Raw genomic sequence first — 21,465 nt, 5'->3', positions numbered from 1 at the left:
CATGTAAGATTCCCTGGAGATTACACAACAAGAATCAGACCAGATTTATTGTGCATGGAAACTTGGTATTTTAGATATCCAGTTTACTACTGGAAAATTCTCCTATTTGTTCAGGATGAGTCACAGGAAAACTGGAAGCTTGAGCAATTTGAGGAAGCAGCCTCTAAAACAAATTACAGTCCTCTGTCACTCTCAGAACTTTTATCTCAAAAGAAGAAAATAATTATTGACAGTTATACTGAACTACTTGTGCCCACCTATGGGCTTACTAGCACCTCTCTTGGAACTCTCAGTTCTGGATGTGAACTGGGCTTTGCTCTCTTGGCAACTTCAGGGACAAAGTTGGATTGTATGTTTTCAAGAATGGTCATTTTTAAAATGTTGTGTACACTCAAGTGGTCTGATCTGCAACGTACCATTTCAACAGTCCAGTGAATCATAGTATTTTCTACAAATAATGATTTTTATATTTTAGTTACTTTGCTTGCATCTTTTAAAATACACACTTAGGTTTAATAGCACTTGGTTTCTGGATCCACAAACCCGTGCCCTCCTTTGGATCCACAAACCTGTGCCCTCCTTTGAAAGAGTGTTTGATGTGCTTGTTTTTATGATCAAATGAGTTTTTGTGCTCATGAAGAAGCTGGGTGCCTTAAAAGGATTATGAGTTTAAAAGGAAATTGGATTAACTACAGGTTAAGCTAAACCCTATCTATTGCATATTTTGCAAATCCCTAGACTTGCCTAGCTGCAAAAGCAAGCTTTGACTATGGCAGCATTAATCTTTGGACCATGCCAATTTGTACAGTTCATAAGAATGATGATGGCGCAGATATTTTACCTTGGCCGACTTGTTTCTGTGTCTCTCTCTTCTCTCTCGGTTATCTCTACTGGATGGCTCATCTCGTTCACTTGCCCTATCCTGGCTCCTGCGCCTTCTCCCAGTATGTGGTGGTGGGGATGAAGATGCTTCTCGACCCATTGGAACATCTCTCTGGAAGGAGATATTTGGCACATGTTTAGAGAATATTTTTTCCTGGCACTGAAATGGCTAAGTGAGCTCACACATGCACATGCCCTCACCTGAGTATTGGGGTCATAGTATACCCCTGTAATGGGGTCAAAATAGTTTCCAGTGTCTGGATCATAAATGAATGTGGACACATCGGAAGAAGCTGAGGGGAAAAAAGAAGTAAGGACAAACATATACTTCTGAAGATGTCAAACATTATTTAAATAAAAACAGAGATGGCCCAAGACGTTCTGGTGTTCGAGGGGGAAGATTCCAAAAGGGTTGCCAGGATAATAAATATAAATAAATAAATAAATAAATAAATAAATATAAACACATGCAGAACCACATACACAAAACCAGTACTCACAGCACTCCCCACTCCAGTGCTAAAGGAGAGGGAAAATGCTGGCTTTTCATCTTAAAGACTAGGCTTAATCTTCAATATCAGTGCTATGGTACACAGTGCTGAGATCAGAGACAAAAGATTCCTTTGGCTACCTTTTGGAGTAGATCTCTAAAGAACAAGCAGAGGGATTCTATCTCCCAATCGCTCTCTAAAGGATAGATAGCTTGATCTCCTGATCCCATCAGGATTGATGGGGACCAATGTCTACTTCCTATGACTTGGTAAGCCAGATATGGCTCACAGGCAAGCCACATTTAGCGCAGGGAAGCCTTACGGTTCTACACTCAATTTGGCTGAATTTTTCAAGTCAGAAAAAGTTCTTGCAAGATTTTGCAGTCGGAATGAAAGTCAAACATAGGCTCAACACTTATTTCTACTGAAAAATCTCCGATGTCCAATACAAAATCCAAAAACAGGAAATTTAAGGCTGGTGTAAATGTTTTGTTTCAAAGCATACTCAGCTTTGAAAAGTGCATTTGCAAAAACTTCTAATTGTTATTGAAAATGTCAACAATCCTATGGGCAGAATTCAACCAAAACATCTTGTCAGCGCAAGGATTTCCATTTTCACAACTAGACTCCCCCCTGCCCCAAATCTGCTCCAGATGTTTGGGAAAACCCCTAGAATAGATTTAGGGGGTACACAGGGGGAAGAGGAGGGAAGAATGTTCTGTTGCACAAGTAGAAATCTATACTGATGGAACATTCACATCAGTGCTTTGTTGGATATAACCCTATATAAGGAACATTTTTAAAAAGGGAATAAGGACACTGAGCCTTCACAAGTAGAAAGTGACCAGAAGAACACAGTAACAAGAAAATGAAGTTGAGTCTTACACTCTGATCTTCGCTTCTGTGAGTCAGCGCCTCTCCTGTCACCTGTGCCCCGTTTGCCCTAATACAGAAAAGGCATTTAAAAACACAAACCAAGAAAGCAGAACATCTGGTGGACATTTCCCCACAATTTAAAGTACTCCAGACTAATCTGCATGTACTGGGTTGTCATGCAATAAAAGGCACCTATGTATACTTCTCTGACCTAAATGTGAAACTCAGGAAAGCCAGTATGTGGTCCTCTATTGACATTAAAAGGCGCTAAGTCAGATCAGATGTGTATTACCGAAATGCCTACAGAAGAGATGACTTTCTCCTGCTCATCATGGAGGAAGATTGGAAGGGCAGTAATCTGAACCAATACTGGAAAATACAGGTAATTTCCCTAGTGGCAACTTCTATAGAACAGTTAAGAATGCCAGCAAACACTCATAAATCAAACTCTTCAATCCCTCAGTGTTCGCATAGCTGAGAGGCAGGAGTCAATTCCCTCAGAGTGCCATCACAGATTGTACTACAACCATACCTGGCTATAGCGTGGAACATCACCATGGTCTCCATATTCGTTTCTAGCAACAGAAAGAGAACATCTGAATTAATACCAATTTAAGTTTTCTGAAGATGCTACATGCATGGCAAGTGTTACTTTTGCTTCACTCTAATGTTACTAGTTTCAGTGGGCAATTTGGTCAACAAGAAGCTTGGCTTTATAGCTCAGTCGGCTGTTGCTCATGTTCACTATGGCTACCTTCCAAATGGCTTAGATGTGATATCACCACATTGTTGCAAAGGAACTATGAGCTGAGTTCAATAGCACAGCCATCTTAACAAGGAGATTCAACTGCATATAGTCATAATGCTACTGTTTTGTTTTGGGTTTTTTTGTAAAAAAACGTCCTCTGCAAAACTTCCCTCAAATGTATAGTCAAGCATCAATCTGAATGTTTTGGTGCCTGGTAAAAGCATATGTTGATAACACAGAGTCATAATTGTGTATTTTTAGTGAGGTTTCTATTACCTCCTCTTTCCGGTGGCTAGGTTTACATCCACAGCACGGCCATCTATGCTGATTGGGGGATCCAGATCTTGTAAAACCTTCACTATGCGGACTGCTTCCTGTGGAGACAAGAATCCAGTTGGGCGTGGGGGGGGGGAGAGAAGTTTGAGCCACTAAGCCAGAAATTAGTTGTCACAATAATAATTTTATTATTTATACCCCCCACCCATCAAGTTCCTCTAGCGGCCCTAAATCCAAGTGAGTCCCACCCGTCCCCAAAGGAGCTCTCACTTTCCTCCTCTTGGTCACCAGTTCCCTCTGACACCAGTTGATCTGAGGCATACTCTTTCTCTTGGCCCAGCCTTTATGCCCTGAAGAAAAAGCTATGACACATAGCCACAAGGAGTTCAGAAGCTTGACTAACTATAGCTCAGAATTACAGGTGAAATGAAACAAAACAGGTACTCTCTACCATGGTTTTCTAAAGCAAGTCAACTTCAAACTATGATTTATGAAGCTGGCTTGTTTTTGTAAACCATAGTTAAGGTTAACCACAGTTTTGTGTTTGGAGACAACACTGAGCTGTGCTTGATAAACTATAAAGTGGAAGCTTTATGGCCACATCAGGAGGAAGAGCATCCTCTTAATGCATTAACTATGCAACCACTACTGGCTAGCCTTGGACAGGGAAGGCAGAAGAAGTTGTTCCAATATTGTAACTAAACATTATACACAAAAACACAAGCCAGAAAGGGGCTCCGTCACATAAGAAGATAAAGGCACAGGAAAACATCCAGTGTTGCTCCAGATTTGACAGAATTGTTCTTCCTCTCCTTCCCCATGAATCACATGGGGGCTACAGGACAGGTGACACTGTTTGCACAAGTGTATGTCTACCATAGAATTGTCAATACTATGCTGTGTGGTGGTGGGTGGCGAATGACAACATACAGCATGAGAGTCCAGTTCAATGAAGCCATAGGTGTAGCTCATCCGACCGGCTTTGTTCTTCATGACACGCACACTTGAAGTAGACAAGCGGACGTAGGGTGCCAGAAGTCCTACAATCACTTCCGGCGGAGTGAAGCGAGGGATGCGTTTTAGCATAATTGCTGTTACAAAGTTACAAGGAGAAAGTGAAATATTACTTCAGGAGGAGAAATGTACTTCATCTTTTCTGTCATCCTGTGTCAAAAGCTCCTGGTATTAGGCTCAGCTGACTTGAAGACCACTCAGTGCTAAAATCAATAATGCTACAGAACACAAAGAGAATTCTAAACTGCAAGCTTCAATTCAAGCCTCTTTTTGCAAGTTACTCAAGTCCAAGTGTCCATTATGAACTCAGTCAGTGAGACCAAATGGTTGCAAGTATAATCTACTTACTTTTACTCTCATCCTCCTGATGTTTGGTTTCCATGGATTCTCTTCTTGAACCATGTTCTTGGTTCTCCCTTCGAGGTGGGTACATTTCAGAGTCCCTTTTCTTTTCTTGTTCCCTACTTTCATCCTTCTTGGGTTCAGGTTCCTGAGGTTGACTTCCCTGCTCAGAAGGAGGTTTCTGAGGAGAAGGTTCCTGTGGGGGAGCAGGGTCCTTAAGAGGTTCTTCCTCTGGTGTTGGCTCCTCAGATAACTCTTCCTCCCCCTTTTCAACCTTTTCTTCTGTTACTAGCAAAAAGTAAAACAAGTGAAACCCTGTTTGCAGTAACCACTGTATTAAAACTGTTCTTTTAGTCCCTTATATGTACTAGTGAAAACTGTTTTCAGCTTAGCCGTCTACATATTATAGACTTGTTTGTGATTTACACCAGTGATAGACAGGATCACGCTAACAAACCAGATACAAGGATCAGCATAAACATGAGTAGCACCACTTGTTCCTCTAAATCTCCATCATTAGCCTTTAACAGCTTGGGAGGTAATTTCTTCCCTTCCTCTCTCTTTGGTAGTGCCAGCTTGCCAACATAGCATTACTGAAGAGAGAGACTTTGGATGAAACACTGCACTTTCAAGCAAAAAAAAAAAAGTATTGCAACTCATACAAACTTAGACTGTTCCAAGTCCGGACCAATCTCTCTGTCAAGGAGAGTGCTTGACTAGTTTTAAGTTAACCATCTGCAGAAAGGAACACAATAACTCTACAAATAATGCTGGCAATATTTGCTAGAACATCATAGTTGAGGAACCTACAGCCCTCCAGATGTTGTTGGTGCCAATGGGAGTTGCGGTCTACAACATCTGGAGGGCCACGTGCATCTCAGTTTTTTATTCACTTAGTATTCACACTACTATTTGTTTATTTAAATTGTCAATTAAACAAAAGTAGGCTCACCATCTCTTGGGAGTCTGCAGTAATAACAGGATGACCGATACCCTACTGTGGACACTTTACACTGCAATGAAAGAGGCACAGCATGAGGGAAAGACACTTAAAATAGTTTTCTCCATCCAATATACTTCCTGGCTCTTATACAAATGCCATTGCTTTATTAAAGCATAAGCTGAAAGTTGCACCATTGCTTTATTAAAGCATAAGCTGAAAGTTGCATCAAAATGTGTGTGTGTGCTACCACCTACATCTCCAGGGTTGGTGGCATCTGTCTGTTTTGAGAGACAATGGAGTGCGCCTCTAGGGATGAAGTGAAACCACTGCATTAGGCAATACATATGGTGGTCCTGGGCTGCCCCGATGACAAGACCTCGCTGATGTGGTCCAAAGGGAAGCAGAGCAATATGCTTGGCACCAGCTTGGCTGTAGGAGTTCCCGGAAGGAGGCATACAAGGCGCTATCCAAACGTCTTAGGGCTCCATTCCGGATTTGTATAGGGTTCACTCCTGAGCCTTTTCTTGTCCCAAAGATATTCCGCAAGAGAGCAGAGGTTTGAGACCAGAGTTTTCCTTCTCCTAGATTGATGAGGTTCTTCTTCCCAGGTTGTCGAGCCCCATCTGCCCCAATCTCCATGGTATTGTGCAGATAAAAAGCATGATGTTTTGTCATGCTACTGTTTACCCAACCCTTGAAAGCGGCAGCTAAATGAATTGGGGCAGGTGGGGGAGAGGAAGGATACAGAATGACACATTATGCTCCCCCTGCCCCCCCCCCCCAAAATTACACATTATTGTAGAGACGCAAGCAGGCAGCTCCCATGCATCTGCTCATAGTGTAGTTTAGGCCTTAGGCAAGCAGCACCAGAGCCTATGTCATGAAGAGGTCTTGAGTTCAATGGAGCAAAATCTCAAAGCTGTTGATTATCATCACTCCTCATTGGCAATATCCAAGTCTTATGTACTTCATTGGAATTTCCTTGTAATAAAACCTGCTCTTGATCAAGCGACCTGTGAAGCTTATTTTCTTCATTGTTTACAGCAGCCCTATATATTACAAAACATTTTGCAGTAGTGCAGGTTCCTTACTTTTAATGTCTGTTTTTAAAGTACTGCAGGTGCCAAATAATGCCCATTCTGCATTTGTAAGAGCTTGGTCATTTAGTATGGCAACTCCTACACTTTGGAACTCCTTGCCTATTGAGATCAAGCAGGTGCCTTCACTGTATTCTCTCTTTTTTGCGCATACTGAAAACACTGCTGTTTAGATAAGCCTACCCAGATACTTAGGAAGTTGAGGTAATTTTAATCTGTTTTAGGACTTCAACTTTTGTATGTTTTAAAGTAGGGTTATAATTTTTTCTTTATTTTGCTGTTTACCAAAGTTGTAAACCACTTTGAGGGGTTGTTGTTTTTTTCTTCTTACAGTCAAGCAGTGTATAAATTTTATGAAATAAACAAATAAATAAAGCAAATAAACGGGGGAAATACCTCTGGGATTTTTATACTAGACGCCAATTCACAAAAGCCTCATTTAATTCGAGGAAGAATTCTCAACTCAGAAAGCGTCTAGTTTTGTGCACATTCCCTCCCCTGCCAATGGGGAAACCCTGGCAGCAGCATCCCATGTGGGCTTAGGAAGATTCCACATCCCAAAAAATCACACTTATTTTCTCAGCAGAGGGATGGTACACATATACCCACAACATTCTTAGCAGCTGGAGATCTCTCCCCCAGAAAGTAGCACACCACACCAAAAGGATAGCATTCAACGCACTGTATCTGTGGTCTAATTCTCAATGCTCTTTCTGAAATAACTTGCAGTTCTCTTTCCATATACTCACACGCCTGCAGTGCCAGAATTCAGGCGACTGGCTGTATTCCAGAGTCACTTCTTTACCACCAATCACAAGGCGTCCCTATTAAAATCAAAAAGAGAAAGGGGAACTTACATGCCAAACGTAACAAAAAAAACAAACCTGAAGAGGGACTTTATTGGGGAAAGTCATGTGGCTGATTTAAACACCTGAAATGCTGGAAATGAATGAAAACAAACAAGGAAAAGGTGACTTGCATTTCAGATACATTGATTCTATACTGCTATAAGCTGACAGAGCAAAAATCTCACACGTTAACTATACAAAGAACAGGCCAAATGGTATTGCCTTTAATAAAGGTTATACATGTGCGTGTTAAGAGAAAATGGAGATGATCAAACTAAGTTTTAGCCATATGCTACAAATACAGGCTGGACTTAATAAAGCAAATTTAATGGTAAAGACATTTACACTCTGATCCTAAAGAAGCCACTGCTTGTCTAGTTTGCCTGCCATGTCACTGTGGCACAGACATGTAACAGCATGTTTTAGTAGAGATTTTTGGAGTTGGAAGTGACCGTAAGGGTCATCTAGTCCAACCCCTGAAGGAATCTTTCACCTTGAACCCACAACCCTGACTGAGCTATGTTGTGCTGATATGACTGCTACTCAGTCCAGCACTGAGGGCCTTCTGGTGGTTCCCTCCCTGTGAGAAGTGAGGTTACAGGGAATCAGGCAGAGGGCCTTCTGAGTAGTGGCACCTGCCCTGTGGAACGCCCTTCCTTCAGATGTCAAGGAAATAAACAACTATCTGACTTTCAGAAGACATCTGAAGGCAGCCCTATTTAGAGGACTTTTTAATATTTTATGTTTTATTCTGTTTTTAGTCCTCTGTTGGGAGTTGCTCAGAGCAGCTGGGAAAACCCAGTCAGATGGGTGGGGTATAAATAATAAAAATAATAATAATAATAATAATTATTATTATTATTATTATTATTATTATTACCCCATACCTGATCCTAAATGGTGTGTGGTAGTGCAGAAAATCTTAGGGCTTAAAAAATAATAATTACTTTTTCCTTACATGTATCTTAAGTCTCGGATGCATATTTATTTCATTGGCAAGCTTGATGCTTGACTTGCAGGCTGAACACAAGGCTTAAGCAATATCTTAAAACGTCTCCCTTTAAAAGCTTTGTCAGAAAAGGTAGGTTACATCTCAAGAGATTCTCAGGAGAGCTCGTCTTATGATGAAAGCAAACAGGTGACACTTTGCCAGTTAGAATCAACTTATGAAATATTAAGCACTGAAAACTTGTGATGGCCTACATAAGAGGATTTAATGTTCAGCTGATATGTGGTACTCAAGTTTATTAAAACGAAAGAAATATCCTGTAATCAGAACAGTCGGTTCCTTCAAAGGATGACTAGAAGAAAGTAAAATACCCGCCTCTCTACACTTTTAACCTGTCATCGATAGAATTATGATGAAAAGGTGACGGACACATATCTAGCACCATTTTACAATACAGGAAATGCTTCTGGCACTAACACATTGCTCTTTACCAAAAAACAGGAAGAAACAAAACCGGCACCTTCTTTTGACAAAACACAAAGGAACGATCACTCCAGAGTTCTGTTATAAACTCCAGTGGGTTGGCAGACCTGCCAGAGCAGATGGGATGTGTGCATGAAGGGCTACGGGGGGGGGGGGGAGTCCTGTCACATCTGATGGTACAAAACTGGGTCTTACCATATATGACAGCCCTTCAAATATTAGTTCCATGGAATAAAGGCAAGAGAGTCGTTTTAAGAAAAGCACCCAAGACGGGCATGTTTAACGTCTATTTACGGGAGATCTGCATATGTCCCATGACAGCAAAGATAAAAAGGTGCCTAGCAGACATAATTTGTTTTTCTTGATTCAATTTCCTACTCACTCCCTAGATAGATTTGTAATTTCCATCCCAAGTGGTATTCACAAGTGACTCCAATAATATTCTATTTAAATTAGCAACAAAACCAGTATCCCCCCCCCCCCATGGATATCCAAATCCAAACTTGTTCTCTATAATTTGGTTCAGACATCATCTCCCTTCAAGTTCCATTAGTCAATTTTATCATCTGTGAGGATTATGTGGTGAAACAGTAAAGTGTAGCCCCAGCAGATATCCTACTACCATATTTGAAGACATGCATTTCTGGAGTCAACCCAAACTAAAGCAAGCTATGACAGATCAAGCAAGTTAAACTAATTGTAAAGTTTTATTAAGCTAAGACTAAGCAATATACACAGATATATTGCTTCTAATTCCTCCAAGTCCAGGTCAACCCTGAATTTAGTTTTCCTTCCTTCCTTTCTTTTCCCGCTAGCCCATTCAGACAACAGCCTTTTATCTACTCTGACCTTTTCCCTTCAAAATTTGAGAGTCTTTTCTGATTGGCTCCCTAAATTGTATCTTCCTCTGGGGATAACCTCTGGCCCGGCTGTTAGCTCATTTCACAGACAGGAACACGGTACAGCATGCCTCCCCCTTAACCTAGACTTTGTCAGACTCTGATGCTAAAACTCTGATGCCCTCCTGTGCTCATTAAATTGTTAAAGGGTTGGGCCTATGCAAATTTGCTACTAAATGTCTGTGTTGTATTCATCAAATCTTTTAGAGGTCTTACGCAAACATGTACACTTCTAAATAGGTACCAAGCATTACTTCTGCTAATTTTGTTATTTCCAAATGCTTTTAGCTATCATGCTTACTCAAAGCATGATTTATCAGTCATATATTAAATGAAAATGCATGTATTCTTCTAGTCCTACACAAATGAAAGAAAAACCAGGAGCCTTTGTTTTTACAACAATTTTTTACTTAAGTCAGATTATGACAAGCAAAGTATTTCCTGTCTATCAAGGCTAATTTGTTAACAGCAGTAATATACGAATTTCTTCGGTTTGTTGTGTTTTTATGCTCTGATGTTCCAATTCAGATTCTCAAACTGAAGATCACAGTTTTGTTGCGCTCCACATATTCCTAAATGTGAGGTGGATTCCAACCTGGAAACAGCTGATCTCCTGAAACACAAAAAGCATTCATGAACAATAACATAGCTATATTACTTATTAGCATATTTTTTATATTGCTTTATTAACAATCATAGTTACTACTTACCAGATGCAGTCATCAACAACAAGCTTTTCTTTCTTTATAAGAACCGCTTAATAGTGGCTGTGTTAGCAATGCTGCATTGACCTTGGATCCCTCAAAATTTCAAGAAGTCAGAAACTACATTAGCCTGCTCACCAACTTCTTGCCATCACAGGACAACACTCCAGGGGAAAGGTGTTGGGTGGGTTTGGTTTTTTTTTTAACCCTTTTCTATTTCTATCTCAGAGACTTTAGCTTTAAAACTCATCTCTGTACTTTAGCACATTTTTAAAGGAAGGACCTAAGTGATGTTTAACATTTCACTTCTTATTTTAAGAATAATTTTTCTTATTACATTTTTATCCTAGCCTTTCCCCTGCTCACATGCATCCTTCTACCGCGCTCTGCCCAAGACGTGTCTTTATGCTGCTTTTATATTCCATTCCCAAAACAGATTATATGCAGAGATTTTCAAGCAGTCTCTGATACACTGAGTTTTATTCCCAGACAGATCATCACCATAAATGGCACATTCTGGTCAAAAGGTGAGAGCCAATGTAGCATGGGCAGGCATCTGCTCACGCAAAGGAACTTCTCTTTTCTCTCCCCTCCCACCTGCAGCCCCCAACTGCCCTGGAGGGTTGGGGGACCCTCTGTCACAGATTTTGGGGGCACACAGGACTGTAGGGGAAAAGAAACAGGGAGTCCCATTTGCACAAGTGGGTTGTCACTGAACAAGTGGGCAGATATCACTGGATATCAGCCATACTCACATACTCTTTCTTTTTAAAAATAAAAATAAGAAATAAGAAGAGCCGATGGGTGGGTGTGAAATGTACACCATTACATTTCTGGATTATAAAGCATTTATAATAAGGGCCAAATGACATGTTAAACACAGAGATGCATAAAATAGCTTCCGGAGCATTGCATTTTCAGCAGAGAAGCACAGAGAGTAAACCCTTTTCACCCACTGCAACCACCCCTCTCCTTGCACTGCCGATATGTTTCTAAAACCCCATGAATGAGGTGAGGAAAAAGCAAGTGGGGAAAGAGGCATGTGCAGGTAAGTGTAAGCACAGTACAGAATTGTCCTTCCAAACCTGCTTTGCTCTACAAAAAGCAACAACTAGGAATTAAATACCTGGAATGTTGCAAACTTAATTTTAAAGATCTGATATACACACCCGTATCTCAAAGTGTTTTGAAGATCGTCTCATGGCATGTAATATGGATAAGCGGGGGGGGGGGGGGAGAGAGAGACGGGGACGGGGGGGGGGGGAAAGGATGACTGCTGCTTAAGAAAAGCAAGCCTAAAGCTCACTTCCATATACTAGCAGCTGTGTGATGCTTGGAGCCCTTGCCATTGATTCCTTAATTGAAATCTAGATATGTGGTCTTAATACATCTTCAGGAATTAATCATTCAAGTTTAAGTGTAAATCGGTTTACAACACAGTTACTATACAACTGCCATTTTGAAATAAAAATTAGTGTCAAGAAATGGTATTATTTTCACAGAGAAATCCTTCTGAATTGCAATGTTAACAGAAAAGAATGTTGCCCAACTCTTCACACTATATCTTACAATACTTTCAAAATCCATGTAGTCTAATGCTCAAGGCTAAGGTTGAATCATTCCACAACTTTTAAAAAAGGATGGCACACTTTGATCATTACAATTTGGGCCCCATTAATAGAAACCAGCACAATGCGGCTTTCCATTCTCCCACCCACCCACAAACTGGCTTGGGGAAGATCAGACAAACCCCCAGAACAGCATGTGGTGGGAGGAGAGGAGGGATCCATGCATGTAGTGAGCTGAAATGTTTGTGCTGATGGAAAAACTGAAAGTGTGACATTCCTCCCTTTGTTCTCCCTATCTGATGGGTGGCTGCTAAATTCATCAGCTTGCCTTTACATCAATCCAGACATTTGGGACAGGTCAGAACTACACAAGAAGGGGTGAGAAGAGGAAACTGCCGCCTGTTTAACCAAGTGGGTAACATGTTTATAAAACTGTACACAACAGGACATGCTAGCACCCAGTTTCTTCTGCTGCTTGCTTCAGGTATTCTCCCCACCACCATTCTTTTAAATTATGGCAAGGGTGCATTACTGAACAGAATAGGGAAAGCCTAGAGTCAGTGCCAAGCTAAATGAGGGTGTTTCCAGGCAGTTCCTAACACTGTGAATTTGATATTTATATACAGTAGGCTAGATGTGGGATGTTTCACACTGTCTCGCTTTGTGTGTGTGAACATCTTGCTATCTTTTTTTGTCCACGCTAGTATCTATGTCATGCTTGAGTTAGGTTAGGGTACAATTCATTTGAACAACTCCTATCTTTAAATTTGTCTCCTTTTCTTTGCCCAAATCCCCTCTGGCTGGTCAGTTCAGCATGAGTCTTGAGCTGCCAGAAACTCTGGCTGATCATTGTGAATTCTCCAGGGCTTCCAATCCCGCAGAAAAATTCCTCTTTCTTCTGTGCTCCACACAGAGGAAGCTCTTTTACTCACACAGGGAAGACTTTGAGGGAATTGGATGGGAGAGCACACACATGAATGCCAAAACAATTCGAGATTTAAAGCAACTGCAGCTGCTATTCAGTGTTGGAGACACTCTTACAAAAAGATAGATAATTAGTTTGCTTAAAGCAAATAAGAAAATGTACTTATTACCACAAATGTGGCTCTCAAAAGTCCTTCAAAATATTACTAAAACCCTTTTCCCATTCACCACAATTTTAAAAGGCAGTGATAGGAAACTTTTTTAAAAAAAAAAGTCTTAAAGAAGTATCACACTTGTTTGTTTAAGCAGTATATTTACTAATAGCTCAGGGTGCAATCCAGTCATCGTTGTTGCTGTTGTTAAAATTTGTTAGTCACTTTATCTTGCCCAAGGCAACCCAAAATTATTTACAACCAAGCCCCCCACAGAAACATTAAAACCATTTTACATTAATACATCCCACCCATTTCTAAAAGCTCACAGACAGTTAAAGACCTGGTTATAGAGATGTTTTTGCCTGGTGCCTAAAGATATATAATGATGGTGCCAGGCAAGCTTCCCTGTGGAGAGCATCCTGCAAACAGGCGGCCAATTACTGCTTAGGTGTTCCCAGAAAGGCTTCTGATCCAGCAAAGCCTCTGCTAATAGAAAACCCAATTTGGGGGGCTGCAGGGGCACTGGCAAAAACTGCCTTCCTCTCTGAGCAGATGGGTTCACTGAATCAAAAGCCCTTCTGAGAGCACAAGAGCACCAACTGGATTCCACCCTTAATATTTAAACACCTTATAACCAAAATAGCATTTTAGCACTTGCTCTCGGACATTTTCCCATTTTGCGTATGGCCACTCCCTATTACAAATACGTTTTCAGCCATTTTTGGGTCTTCTCCATTTTTGTAAAAGGTAAAATTTGGAAACATTCCTATTGAATTCAATGGGACTTATTCCCAAATCTATTTGTAAGAATATAAATTCAGGAAATATTTTACACTTCAACACCTGCTGAGCAACCCTCAAACATATGCCTTAAACTCTCTGTCAGCTGCAGAAAAATCTGGAATGTGTTTTAGCCTGCACATCTTGCTCAGAAGCAGCCCTTGCCAGGTTTACCAATACCTATCATGGTCCTGTGTGAAATAACAGTGTATTTTAAAGGACACCAATGCACACATCCTGATCGCTGCACATCACAGGGGAAGATAACTTCTAGTGGGCAAGCTTGTATGCCATTATTATCTTCTTCTCAGTGAGGAAGTCCAGGTTTCATCAGAACACCACTTAATTGAAGTATTATGACTGGATATTTAATTGGATGTTTTTTATTGGAAAATCAATAAAAATGATTTTTTTAAAAAAAACACCACTTGAAAAACATAGGGCTCAAATATACAAATTCTAGAATGCTCTCCAATGAAGAATACTTCCAACACTACTTTCTCTTGCTTGCACTCTGAGAAGTACAAGGAAGTGGTTGAAATGCTGGCCAAAGTCATGCTTGGGAAGAGGCAAATCACCAAAGTCATAATAGCAGAGGAAGGCTCTCCATGCTGTTCTGGTATGGAATCTTAACACACATGCTATAATAAAATTTAGTCATAGACACATACAGAGAAGCAGCAGACATACACAAGTTACAAATGGAGCCACAGTTTGGGTCTCCTGGGGGAGAGGGCATTAATCACAGCAAAATGTATAAAAAATAGAATTTATAGCTCAACATCTTCTTATTTAGATTCTATTTTCAGTCACCCCATATGGGCACACCATTATAGAGCACTTACTGTGATCATGCAGATAGGAATTAGATGGCTGTCAAAGGACAAAACACAGGGTCAGCCTAACAGAGCATTTCAAAGATTTGAAAATGGGGGCAGGGAGAGGTTCCTGGACTTCAGACCCAACCCCCAAAGATTGAATGTCCGCTAATTTCAACTTGTACAGTGCTATTCCCAAAGACTTTGTCAATGAAGAACCATTGCATTTTCAGTATATACTATTTTCAGTTCCTCATTTAGCCAAGATAACCATGCCAAGGCACGCAGATCTTTAGCAGTGTGAACTTTGCTTTGTATCTCTCTTGCTCTTACACTGTCCTGTGGTATTATAGGAAAGAAGACATAGCAGAAAAAGGCCACCTCACCATGACCTACTGTAGTTGGGCCACCCTCAAGGCTAATCTGTTGTCTACCTTCTCCAACCCCAAATGCCTTGTGGTAATGATCCTGATGACTTCTAATATTGTTTGGTCAGTGGGTGGTATTCATCTAAGTTTTACTCAGGGCAGAACCATCGAAATTAATGAACATGACTAAGGTAGGTACAATGATTTTCAATTGATCTGCTCTGAATAAAACCGGACTACCCCCTTGTTAGTGGTGGTGGTCTTTTAAAAAAATGCTTTTTGTAAGCCACCTTGGAAATATGTTCAACCTGAAAGGTCAAATTTAAATAAAAACCAAAACACAAAAATACAGAGTTTGTTCCCAAATTGCGCATAGGTTCGTTTTAAAAACAAACTTTCAAACTTCTAATTCAAGGGGTTCCCTTTTGTCACAGGAGGCTTAGAAACAAGTATTGTAATCTGAACCTAAGATGATAAAGTTCCAAACTCAGATACTCAGTGGAGGCCAAAGTTCTTGAGGAAGACTTAAGGAGATGTGACAGTACCATATTGGAGAATCCAGAGAGTAACAGAATTTTAGGAAACTCTTTTAATGGGAGGAGGGTGTCACAAGATAAGCTTAGGGTCTCTACAGTTGCAAAACTATTTGTTGCTTTATTTCTTTGATGGTGTATTTTACTATGTCTTGTCTATTTTATAAATTTGATTAGTTGGTTTTTATTTTGTGTTCTGTACCCCATCCTTGTATCTGCATTCACAAAGGGCAGACTATAAATATTTTTAATAAATAAAAATAATGCCTCTACCAACAGATGAACACTCATTCAATTGTATTGCATGTTAAAACTAGACCTTTGTGGATCAAAGGGCCACAGCTGAACTAGTTGTTACTAGTATGAGCTTTCATTTTATTGCCATTGCCAAGATCTTGTGGCAACTATGGAAAATGTAGGACAAAGTACATAGCTGCTCCAATAGTCCCTTGTGCTCTTGTGAAAAAAGCAGCTTTCTCTGAGATGCAAGAATTCGTCTTTTGCTAACCTGAATTGGTCAACTATAGTCTGGAATCTGAAGAAGTATCTGAAGAAGTGTGCATGCACACGAAAGCTCATACCAAGAACTAACTTAGTTGGTCTTTAAGGTGCTACTGGAAGGAATTTTTTTTTATATAGTCTGGAAGAATATTATATACAGGAATCCTTGCCATTACATTTGGTACAACTTTTGTGAGCTCTCAATGGTATTTTTAGAATTTCACTTACATCTTCTGCAAGCCCTGCTCAATTGCAAACACCCATGTTCACACAATCCTTAGTGCAAAGGTGTGGTGCTCTCTAAATGTTACAGGACTACAACTCACAACAGCCACAGCCAGCATGACCAATGGTGAGTGATGTTGGGAACTGAAGACTAAAAATATATGGAAGGCATCATCTTGACTATTCCTGCCACAGAGGGTCTTCTCAAAGATGTAACAAATTTATTGCAGCATACTTATTTTCCGGACCAGAGCCCAAGAAAAGTAGGGGGGAAATGTGTTACCGTTGTTTTAACAAAGCTAGGACAAAAAACAGAAGAGATAGTGGTGGATGTGTCACTCCTATGCATGGTACAGGTTGCATGGAACCCAATAAAATTATTACAAGATCCATGTTTCCCACTAGTCATGAACAGACATAGCAAGATCAGTTGTGAGTAAATACCTTACAGAGGGACAATATTTGCTGCAGTGATCTAGCCATTTGATGGACTGTACAAATCCTAAGAACAGCTTACTCATTAAAGAAAGGTCCCCTTCTGTAGGTGTCCACTTAAACTGGTGACCATGCTACATCTTTTCATCACCAGTGGCTGTTAGTTATGAGTGGATGTCACCACACTGGTTGAATTTTCCATTTCTGCTCTCCTGGGTACTGTGACATACCAACTTCTACTGACTCTTTGACCTTTCATTTTAATGCACACATTTCCCCCTTCTCCCCTCTGAACTTGCCATAACTTGCTATGTACCAGGCCCCTTAAATTACCACTTATGGATCTAACAGTGGGCTTTGACCTATGGAAAGACAGGCCAGAAACACATGTTAGTGTTTAAGGTTCCGGCAGATTTTGTTTTTGTTGCGACAGACCAGCAGAGTTACCCTTTTGGAATTTGACTCCATTTGCAACAGGTGTACTTGTCTTTCAAACAATTAAGGTTTCTCATTATCTCCAATTTTTTTAAAAAAGGTAAAGGACCCCTGACAGTTAAGTCCAGTCGCGAATGACTCTGGGGTTGCGGCGCTCATCTCGCTTTACTGGCCGAGGGAGCCGACGTTTGTCCGCAGACAGTTTTTCTGGGTCATGTGGCCAGCATGACTAAGCGCACGGAAACACCGTTTACCTTCCCGCCGTGGCAGTACCTATTTATCTACTGGCACTTTGACGTGCTTTCGAACTGCTAGGTTGGCAGGAGCAGGGACCAAACAATGGGAGTTCACCCCATCGTGGGGATTTGAACCGCTGACCTTCCGATCAGCAAGTCCAGGCTCAGTGGTTTACACCACAGTGAATAGTTTGCCCTTTAAAAAGACAGTAATGTCTACAGGAACTTGGATTTTATGCCCTTGCTTCATTGTTGTAGCCAAGGAAAAGCCCTGACCATTACTTCTTTTCAGAACCCCAATGAACAATTAGATCTAACCCACAACGTGTACCCACCATTGGACCATGAGCTTTCAAACTGGTCTTTTAAAAACAGTCCTTAATATTCTTGTCATTAAGGAGATCCCAGATGTCAGTTACTTGGATCCATGAGATAAAAATCCAGGAATAGACAAAGATGACAGCAATAACTTTTATGAAATGCAGGCGCAAGCCGGCACCAGTGAAATGAACAAATATGGGTTGGCAGAACTCCATTCATGAGACTCCTCTGTTAAGAGGTGGGGAGGCACTCATTCCCCCTGTCCACGGAAAAGCTACCCAGGAGTAAGGTTACCAGATTTTTTTCAATGAATGCAGGGACACTTTAAATAGATAGATAGATAGATAGATAGATAGATAGATAGATAGATAGAGTGTGTAAAGTTATTTTTTAAAAATTAAGAAGTAATATCTTCTCTTCTGTGGTCTCCTCTGTTGTGCTGCCTTCCTCTGGGTCCCGGCCTGTTTTCTTGGAGGGTTAGCTGTGATTCCACTCCCTCCCTCTCCGTCCTTGCACTACAATCCCCTACAGGCTTACTCGGGAGTAAGTGTTAGCATAAACCCCTTCCTCCTGCTGCTGCCCTGCCCGCACAGGCGTCTCCTGCACAGGCACCAGTGAAGTTTGAGAAAACGACTGTGGGATGATCACAGAATCACAAATTTGGAAAGGACCTCTGAGGGGCATCTAGGCCAACCCCCTGCAATGGAGGTAACTCAACAAGAGCAGCCACAACTTAAAAGAACATAAGGCTTCCCTGCTTCATTTACACCTATTGTGATACAGAAGGTACCCCCCAGCCCCCCAATCTCTCCCTTTTTATCAAAGGGAAGGAGAGGGAGGCAAGCAAGTAGAGGTAGCCTCTTTTAATTTTTTTAAAGGTTCATTTTAATTTTTTAAGGTTCATTTTTTAATAAGAAGGGAACAGGAAAGCTGTTTAAGGGGAATCAACATAAACACCCCCCAAATAAACATAAAACATTCCTCCCCTTTTATTTTTTGCTAGTGGGGGTGGGTGCAAGGGAAGAAAAATGAAGCAGCAGCACATAATGATATATAGGGTTGGGGAACCAAATGTGTGAAAAGACAAAGGGAGAATTGGGAAGAGGAAAAAATGGGGAGGCAGACAATAACACAGAGAGAGGGGAGGGAAGGCAGTCCAATGTAGCTCACAAACATGAAGAATGGAGCAAAAGAAGCAAGACAATTTCCTCCACCACCACCCTTAACTTTGAAGCAACAGCCTCTGTCTGGGAGAGCGAAGGGAAGGCTTAAGGCAGCATCAGCTCACAAGCAGGCAGAATGCAGCATGAAAAGGTGCACCTTCTTCCTCATGAGCAAGCAAGAGAGACAGGGTAGCTTGCAGAGATGTCATGCAGGGAGGCTTCTTCCCTGCACCTCAGCTCTGCCGGTCCAAAGAGCAGCCTTGCCTCTCCTGCTCAAGCAAGCAAGCAGGAGGATCAGGGCTGTTTGCAGAGCTGATGGAGAGGGAGGTTTCTTTTTCTGCATCAGCTGAAAGGCAGGAGAGTTGCAGCAAAGCCCAGCTGCACCTCCAGCTCCCGAGGAGACCCTCTCTGGAGCGGTAGCGAATGATTGCTTTGGGCTCTGGGGAGGGTCTGGAAGTCCCCAGGCATATGATTAATCCGGGGACATTACATTAAATCTGGGGACATTCAGCGGATGGATTTTGTCTGGGGATAGATTGGTAAATCCGGGGGCTGTCCCCGGGAACTGGAGACATCTGGTAATCATACTCAGGAGAGTTGTAAGACCCCTCTAACAGTGTGGAACTGCAAAAGAATATGCCCAAAAATCACTTTCTCTGCTCCCCCTTCCCTTCAGCGGTACCCTCTGCTGGAGCTCGGTCCTTCCACAAACAGAAGTCTAGATCCAACCACAATGAGTGTTGATAATTCTCAGAGCCCAAACTGGATTTCACCAGATAGCACTGTGTATCATTATCTTGAATGCAAAACTGTTTGTGGCGCTTACTTTCCACAGTTTATTCAGCTTGTGACAAAATAGAAAGGAATTGTGGAGAGCACTGAAGTAGAAGTACCTGGAACTTCTAAACATTCTCCATACACTGGACACACATTTTCAAGGTGGCTGAAGACCTCTGATTTCAGCGTGCTTCTACTGTTTGATTTAGTCTTCAAGTATCTCTGGTTCAACACAAGGGGGCTTGTGAAGAAGGCGCAGCAGAGACTGTACTTTTTGAGAATACTAAGGAAAAACCATCTTCCGCAGAAACTGCTGCTTGCCTTCTATCACTGTGCCATTGAGAGCGTGCTCACTTATGGCTTATGTGTGTGGTACGGAAGCTGTACTACCCAGGACAGGTTGGGGTTGTGCAGAGTTGTTAAGGCAGCAGAGAGCATTGTTGGCTGCCCACTCTCCACCTTAGAGCAGATTTATGCCACAAGGTGCCATAGGAAGGCACTGGACATAGTAAAAGATCCATCACATCCTGGTCACTGTCTCTTCGAGCTCCTGCCATCGGGACGGAGATACAGGACAATGAGGACAAGAACAAGCCGTCTTAAGAACAGCTTCTTCCCCAGAGCGATCTCGGCCCTGAATGGGAAGCCTGGACTTTGAAAGTCATCTAATCTTCCTTGCTGTTTTATACTGTATTGTTTTAATTAGTGTTTTTATAGTTGTTATGATTTTGTGTGGAGTGCCCTACCTGGGTGGATGGAGCAGCCAAGTAATTTCGTTGTCCCCGAGAGGGGGCAATGACAATAAAGATATTATTATTATTATTATTATTATTATTATTATTATTATTATTAATCTGGTTAATTGGTTTTAAACTATATGATTTGGTTTTTTAGATTTTGCATACAGTGTATATTTTATTGCATATTTAAAAACTTTTGTAAGCCGCTTTGTTTACTTGCCAAATGAAAAGGGGAGGATAGAAGCAGCACTAGTAATCCCTCCAAGCACAAAGGCTGTGGAGCATGCTATTTCTCTCCAAAGATAACTAGGTGGCCAGTAGCTGTGTGCCTGCAGATGGAGTGAGAAAAGGCAGTGGGCAGGGCCACACATACCCCATCACAATTATGCTTATTCACACATACACAGCCACCCCATCACAGTTACACACATCCATTTACACCCACACTACCGTCAGTAGTGTATGATGGGCTGAGGAGAGCACAATTTACATGAAAGGACAGTTCCCACCCAGTTCTCCTCACCAAAAAAAAACCACATTCCTATTTGTTGAGCTGGGAGAGGACAGCATTATTTGCATTAGGAATTTTGCAGTGGGAGTAACTCGGGCACCAACATAGGGCACTCTGAAAGGTTCCAACTTGCAATCGGCAAGTTGCCCACATGTGAGTTATAGCACCTAAATATTTTGGCTAGCATCCAACAACGTCAGCAGAATGGTTGGCTTTTACACTTCATGGAAATCTGCTTGAGAAGGTATTCTGACATTCAGGGTAGCTTTTGAGGGACACAAAGGTAATGGAATCACAGAACTGTAGAGTTGGAAAGGTCCATGAGGATCATCTATTCCAACTCCCTGCAATGCAGGAATACTGTATGCAGCTGCCCCACACAGGAATCAAACCTGCAACCTTGGCGCTATCAGCACCATGCTT

At 41.4% G+C, this 21,465-nt stretch overlaps 1 protein-coding gene across 3 annotated transcripts in view; it reads right to left on the bottom strand.

Moving 5' to 3' along the window:
* Positions 1-21,465, bottom strand: part of RBM6 (RNA binding motif protein 6) — a 53,837-nt gene that overhangs the window by 5,391 nt on the left and 26,981 nt on the right. For 2 of the 3 annotated variants that reach the window (XM_082214488.1, XM_082214489.1), the window contains exons 7-15: positions 7,419-7,493; positions 5,582-5,642; positions 4,636-4,917; positions 4,204-4,364; positions 3,274-3,371; positions 2,782-2,824; positions 2,259-2,316; positions 1,084-1,175; positions 842-994 (exon numbers count right to left, since the gene is read on the bottom strand). In XM_082214488.1, the coding sequence (XP_082070614.1) occupies positions 842-994; positions 1,084-1,175; positions 2,259-2,316; positions 2,782-2,824; positions 3,274-3,371; positions 4,204-4,364; positions 4,636-4,917; positions 5,582-5,642; positions 7,419-7,493 (1,023 nt within the window). The remainder of the gene's footprint in view (positions 1-841; positions 995-1,083; positions 1,176-2,258; positions 2,317-2,781; positions 2,825-3,273; positions 3,372-4,203; positions 4,365-4,635; positions 4,918-5,581; positions 5,643-7,418; positions 7,494-21,465) is intronic. The other variant, XM_082214487.1, reaches the window with a different exon arrangement.

Source organism: Podarcis vaucheri, assembly GCF_965113315.1.
Source record: "Podarcis vaucheri genome assembly, chromosome: 2".
NCBI lineage: Eukaryota > Metazoa > Chordata > Lepidosauria > Squamata > Lacertidae > Podarcis > Podarcis vaucheri.
Note: the sequence above shows the minus strand (reverse complement) of the source record. Positions and strands in the feature narration are given on the sequence as shown.